Source organism: Echeneis naucrates, chromosome 19, assembly GCF_900963305.1.
Source record: "Echeneis naucrates chromosome 19, fEcheNa1.1, whole genome shotgun sequence".
Lineage (NCBI taxonomy): Eukaryota > Metazoa > Chordata > Actinopteri > Carangiformes > Echeneidae > Echeneis > Echeneis naucrates.
Window position 1 is genome coordinate 9,555,784 of NC_042529.1, and position 6,891 is coordinate 9,562,674.

A 6,891-nucleotide genomic window follows, 5' to 3' on the forward strand; every position below is an offset into this window, starting at 1 on the left:
TCTCTCGGGACGCTCCGGATCTATCCCGTCTCTGCAGAAAACACTTCATCCCATGCAGCTCTCGCCTCGGCCGCTGTCATCCAGCGCAGACAGTTCGTCGTGGCTTCGAGTCCCCGGGGTAACCATGACAACCGAAAGAAACCCAAAGTGAATCCAAGGGAGCGGGGTGAGGCCGGAGAGACCGTGAATAGAGTTTCCCCGTTTTGTTTTGTCTTTCTTCTTTTTTTTTTTTCCTTTTTTGGGGGGGTTTAGACTAAATACCTTTTTTGGGGGGGGTTGTTTTTTTAGGGTTCTTTTTTTTTTTTTTTTTTTTTTTTTTGCAATCACGGGGCACAGCTTCACGCTGCTGCAATTGCAAAGTTGAAGGAGCCCTAAAAAGCAAAGCGCTCCGCTCCATGTCATTCAAACCCGACGTGGTCTATTAAAAGTATCGCCTCGCTGGTGACTGAAGTTCTACTATTTATGAAGCCCCGGGCTGAGAGCTGCAGACGACACAGTAACCGGGAAAACATCTGATTATTCTTCACCCGAGAAGAGCCGGTGCGTAAAACGACGGGAATAATGGGTCTCTCACAAACGCTGCTCGTTTACGTGCTGGTGTGCGTCCACCTTGGAGTTTCCCAGCATTACCTTCGCCTCCGTCCATCGCCCAGTGATCACCTCCCTGTGCCCGACCTGAAGGAGGACCCGGACCCGGAGTACGACCCCCGGGAGCAGGATTTGGCCGAGAGGACTCTGAGGAAAAAGCTCGGCAGTAACTTTGACCCCAACTTCATGTCCATCAGCTCACCAATGCTGGTGAACCTCTCCGCGCCAGACAACCAGGTGAAGCTGCAGGGGCCCATGCCAAACGAGATTAAAAAGCTGGACCTCACAGAGACCCCCTATGGAAAGAGGGTAAAAGTGGGCAAGAAAGCCCGTAGGAAATTTCTGCAGTGGCTGTGGACCTATACGCACTGCCCTGTGGTGTACACCTGGAAGGATCTGGGCGTGAGGTTCTGGCCACGTTACATCAAGGAGGGAAACTGTTTCTCTGAGCGCTCTTGCTCCTTCCCTGAGGGGATGTCATGCAAGCCCGTGAAGTCAATCAACAAGATTTTCCTCCGGTGGTATTGTCAAGGCTTTCTAAGACAGAAATACTGTACGTGGATACAGGTGCAATACCCAATCATCTCAGAGTGCAAGTGTTCGTGCTGATTTTCTCTAAGGAAGTAGAGGTGGTCGAGGGCCGGGGGGGCGGGGGTGGGGGGGTGGGGGTGGACTGGAAATACGGTTTCTATTGCACTGTTAACTCTCTACAGAGGTGGGCACCATAGCAAATCTATTTTTTTATATAGCATTTTAAGTGAAATACCAACATTGTACATATTTAAGAAAAATGCAGCTATTTTTTCTAATTGAACCAGGACCATATTTTATTCTCAGCCCTGAAACGTTGTTTTAGGGGGGGGACAGGAGCACTTCAGATGGAAGAGCTTTTTCTTTTTCTTTTTCTTTTTTTTTTTTGATATTTTTTATGAGACATTGAAGATGGGATGCATATGCTACACTTCTCCAAGAGGTGAACTTTTTGTTTCAACTGAACATTGATGCTGACTGTTATTTCACTGCAATGCTGCCTAGAGTTTTTGTATAATATTAATATCAATAATAATTAAATTGTAAAAAAAAGTTGAGGTTAAAGATATATATAAAGGCGTGAACTCAGCTTTTTTGGAATACATAGTATTGTAGAAATAAACAAATCTGTACGTTTTATTTATTATTTTAACGATTGTGAGTATAGAGCATAAGGAAAGAGAATAGCAGAGTATACCAGAAAAAATATGGGAGATGTCTACTTGAATATTTCTAAAAATGGCAAAAAAAATTAATAAAAAAGTAAAACATATCAGTGTACATGTTATGGTTACACGTTTTAGCAATAAAGCCTATCTTTTCAACATGTGTTAGTGTCAAGCCATGTTGCTTACAACGAGTGTCTATATCCAGGGGGGCGTGTACACTGTAAAAAGTATCATCTGAACATGTTGACTCACCCAGTCTGAAAATATTTCCCTACAAGAGAAGCCTGCAAACGGAATTGATCATTTCACTTGTTTCCAACACGGTTTCATTCACAGATTTTCCTGTAAGTGTCATAAAAATGTTTTGGTTGTTTTTTTATTTTTTGTTTTTGTTTTTTTTGGTTGGGTTTTTTTTTTTGGCGATTATGGGAATTTGTTTTCTTGAGATTGAAAGAAGTGAAATTGAGCCACGTTTTATGAAAATAAAGTTGGAGTTTGATATTTTTTGCAGTGTATAGAGGGCTGCGGAGTGGAGTGGAGTTACTGACTGCACAGTAAGTCCAAGCTTCAGTGGCTCAGTATGGGCTGCCTGATGCTCCGCGCCGTCACAGTCATTTTAGAGAGGGCTGATTTACTACGCTGTCTAATGCGCAACACACACACACACATACACACACACACACACACGGAGAGCCTCCACAGAACTGGCATTCATTTGTCTCAGCACAGGGGGCGCGCAGAGTGAGAGAGGGCGCGCACATTCATCTTGGCCCCTCTAGTGTGCACACGTTCGCCTCGGAGCTGCGAGGTGTTAACATCATGGCTAAAATATGATTCAGACATTTCAAACAGTGTCAGATGATGAAATGGCCAGCGTGTGTACGCTCTAAGCCAGGGGCGTCTGGGGTCTGCTCCTTTTACTCTGGAAGCTCCACACAAGTTCCACTGAGGTATTTGTATAGAGGTGGACTGGAGCAGACCGGCGCCTATTCAAGTCTGACCGCCGTGGAGAGAGAGAGAGGGAACACAAAGCCCATAAAACAATGGTCAACTGTTTTTGACGTTAGCAGACTATTAATTGGAGAGCGGGGGTATGCTGTCTGCGAGTTAAAACACGCAATTAAACGCGCGGGAGACGCGCAGCGAGATGACGTTCGTGAAATCAAAGCGAGAAGTCACTTTCTCTAAGTATGGAGAGTTATAGTGTTTATATTATTCTTTAAATACAATCAACGACTTAAACAGAGCTATGAATACATGTCTGAAGGCTAAAAGCAGCTTGTGTAGTATTTCCACTGTGCGCATCTTGTGTGCGTTAAAGTGATTTGTGTTTTTGCGGCCAGAGTTGGATTTGACACTTGCCGCCCAGTTATTGTGACAGAACCGCTGAGGGGATTTGGTAAGCAGAGGAGAAGAACGGCAGCATGCCAATAGAGGAGGAGGAGGAGGAGGAAGGGGGGCTGCTTTCCTTACTGTCAGCTTCTTTCTTGATGATGTCTCGGGGTTTTTAGAAACTGCGTCTCTGACTCGACGGCGCCACTCAGCCGCCCCCTCTCGACTGCGCAGAATGAGGCACTTTGGGAAACAGTAACCCTTTCAGGCTCTGCCCGGAGAGTATTTTAGAAGCGTGTGAAAGGCAATACGCCACCCTGGCTCCAGCCAGTTAGGTGCGCACCTTTTAGAAAGCAGGCCTTGCCAGCCAGTCAGATCAGTGCGTCTCAAAGGGATTCCATGGGGTCATCAGAAAAAAATGATTAATAGGTCAACATCAGCAAAGTGTTTAATAAGATTATTTCTGTTCACACAGTAGTCATGTCCCTATCACATATTTAATACACATTGACTACAAATGTGTCACTAAATGAAAAATCAAGCCTTGTGTTTAAATCTGATCAGGAGACATGAATTAAATTATATTCTAGGGTTGTTTTTTTATGGCTTTCACTATCCCTGAAATCCATGAAATCTTTGTGTGATTGGATACACTCAGATTTCTTCTTACCTTAGTTATTTGTTCAAAATCCAGTTTATATGTAAATGAATCCCATCCTCGTATTGAAACCTTTTCAATACAGAGTTAATATAGAATCATCTGACACGGTTAGAGGTTCAATACGGACCATGTGAGTTCTTTTTCTTACACTCAGGGAAAAATGCCAGTCCTCAAACGAGCAACTGTCAGAGACTCCTGTCTTCACTTTATGTAAAACCTCTATGTTGACTAAATCACTGCTTTACACCATTCATAAAATCTCTAATTTATCAACAAATCACACAACTGCATCATAAAATTGACTTGAGGTCAGTTTACAGTCCTTGTGGCCACAAACAGACCCCTGACTGACATGTTATACCAGGAAAAATTAGAAAACATCTCCCATCAACACCGTCAGAGCACCACATGTGAAGCGTTGACACGTCGTAGAAGCCTGCATTCATACATTGTCCATAAAAACGTCAAGAGCAGCAGCGGCCTTTACCCCGTCAGACACTTGGCATCATTATTGTCTGACAGAGCCTGTCTCCACATTCATCATCATGGCTCTCAGACAAAGTGGACTGCAGTGATCCACAATGATGAATACTGTGTGTTACATTTGGAAGCTTTGTATGCATCTACATTTACCCTTGTGTGAATATGAGATAAAGCATATGCCTGAGAGGAGAGTTAAATAAAGGCCTGGAGACAATTAGGATAGAAATGACGGTGGAGAAAAGGGAGAGGGGGGTCACATGTTTAGATCCTATGATGAGGCTCTGTGTCCTGATGAGGCTCAATTATTATGATGGATTGCAGTCCTATTGGGAGAGACTGGGATGCATCAGTGAGGTTGGACGGGAGGTTAAGAATCTATGGTGACTTTCACCCATGTCAAAGACAGACTCACACACATCTCCGGCGCGTGTGTAGTGGGCTGACAGACAGACAGACAGACAGACAGACAGACAGGCGGACGGAGACAAGGGTCTGTGGCTGTAAGTAAGGCCCAAACCCCATGGTTGTAAAAGGCATTGAGTCAGCAGTGCTGAGGTTATTGATGATGACAGGGTATTAGATGGAGCACTGAGGGGAGGGAGGGCACACACACACACACACAAGCCACACCACAAGCCAGGGCTGGTGGTCTGACAGAATGCTGGGTATCATCTGTGGTGACTCCATGTTTGTGTGTGTGTGAGAGAGAGAGAGAGCGTGTGTGTGTGTGTGTATGTATATTTTCACAGATCCCTTTCAGTCTTCCTGGTGGTCTTCAGTTGATTGGTCACTATCTAAACCACCAAAAGGCTGTGAGTGGTTAATTAAACCAAGGTTATAGCTGAAATACATATCTGTATTAAATTATTGTTGGTGTTTGAGTTCTTTAAATATGTTTTCAGTTACTTAAGACACATGCATAATTCCTCCTGAGCTCAACCATCCATCACTGTTGGAACAGACAAACCTGACTGAGAATCAGCAGCAGTGGCTGCAGAATTCATAGCATGCCTTTACATCAACACAGCAGCCATCCTTGTCCACAAACAACAGGTGACCGTAGTCAAATAACAGGTGATTGTAATCAAACTCCAATCATTGCCAATGAATAGCGCTTATGACAATTAAGCATGCTGGCAGGAAATGCATGTGACTCCAAAAGGAGTCATGAGTATATTTGTTATTCACATAAAGTGGGGCTGTATTCCTGAATTCTTATTTCTCAACACTGGTCTTAGGAAATATTTACCACATGGAAAAGTCTGGATGGTAACTTCAGTGTGCTGTTAATCTGAAGAGTGTAAGGACTCATTCACAAAGTATGCCTTTCCTGCTATAAGTACTGAAAAAAGGTCCAAATGGACCATATCTTCCATATCCTGGTTCCTTCATTCAGGTCTGATTTAATCTCTAACGACTTTTATCCATGCACACAATATCACACACTACACAACATTATGATTTGTTTTTCATGATTCTTGTTGTTGCTGCCTGATGTAATCCTCTTGAATCCAATTTAATTAATTAGTCATATTTGTCTTGTCTATTTTATGCGCTTAATCTCTTTATAACAACAATTTGAAAAGTAATAATCTGCTAAATTATGTTTATTCTTTGTGGTTTGTGTTCTTGGATCTGGAGCTCTCACGAACCACACAGCAGTCAAAAGCCTGCAATGAGGGACGTGTAGCCTAACTGTATGCTCCAATGCTGCTACCCTTATAATCAGACACAGTGTCAGAGTCACATTTCTGTAGTCATGCTTGTTGATTACTCAGTTTAACTCTTGTTAGATGTAACAGATATTGTAAGCCCAATGTAAGGCCTAAAAATAGAGCTATCGGTGGTGTGACACTCGCTGGGCTGGGAATAGTGCATATTCTGAGCTCTGTTTCCATGGTTACTTGTGCTTTCTCCCATTGCCAGCCTGCATCTTAAAATCCTAAAAAAGTTACTTTGCATCAATGACCATGTTTTTTCCGTTCCCTCTTCCTAATTTGACTTTTTATGATGTTGTCTCATCACCAATCAGGAAGTGCTCTTTAAAGTCTGTGGATCATGTTTGGTTCATGCCACTGTCACAGACTGTGGATTGTGAAAGCGTCAGGAGTCTAAAAATGTATGGACACAAATATGCCATTAACCACCACTGACTTTACCATCTTTACCTCATTAAACTAAAATCAGAAACCTTGGCTTGTCTGTCAAATGGACACAAATAAATACTGTTTTTAAGAATATTGACCCCAAAATGAGTAAAAAAGGAATAAACACACTGCACAGAAATACGCAACACACACTATTTCCTTTTTGTGTAACACACACACACACACACACACAAAGTCTCAAGATAGACATGAGCACCTCACTGAACTCATCTTCAGCCCATGCAAACACAAGGTGCTCCCAGAGTGCTCCTAATACATAATTGGTCCCTGATCGCTGTAACAACACACACAGGTAAACTATCTTTAAGTTGTTTACTTGACTACTCAACTCAGTCATGATTGGGCTGACTCAATTATATACACACACTTGAGTTTTCCCCCATGTAAAATCTATATTTTCCATATCCATCTCCTCTCAGCTCACTGATTACTGCTGTAGTGTGTGCACACACGGACACAC

General features: G+C 43.0%; 1 protein-coding gene across 1 annotated transcript; it reads left to right on the forward strand.

Moving 5' to 3' along the window:
* Positions 1-332: 332 nt before the first annotated feature.
* nog2 (noggin 2) lies at positions 333-1,214 on the forward strand. Its single transcript, XM_029527935.1, has one exon. It carries the CDS (start codon positions 562-564, stop codon positions 1,195-1,197), a length of 636 nt encoding a protein of 211 aa, XP_029383795.1. The 5' UTR covers positions 333-561; the 3' UTR covers positions 1,198-1,214.
* The last annotated feature ends 5,677 nt before the right edge of the window (positions 1,215-6,891 follow it).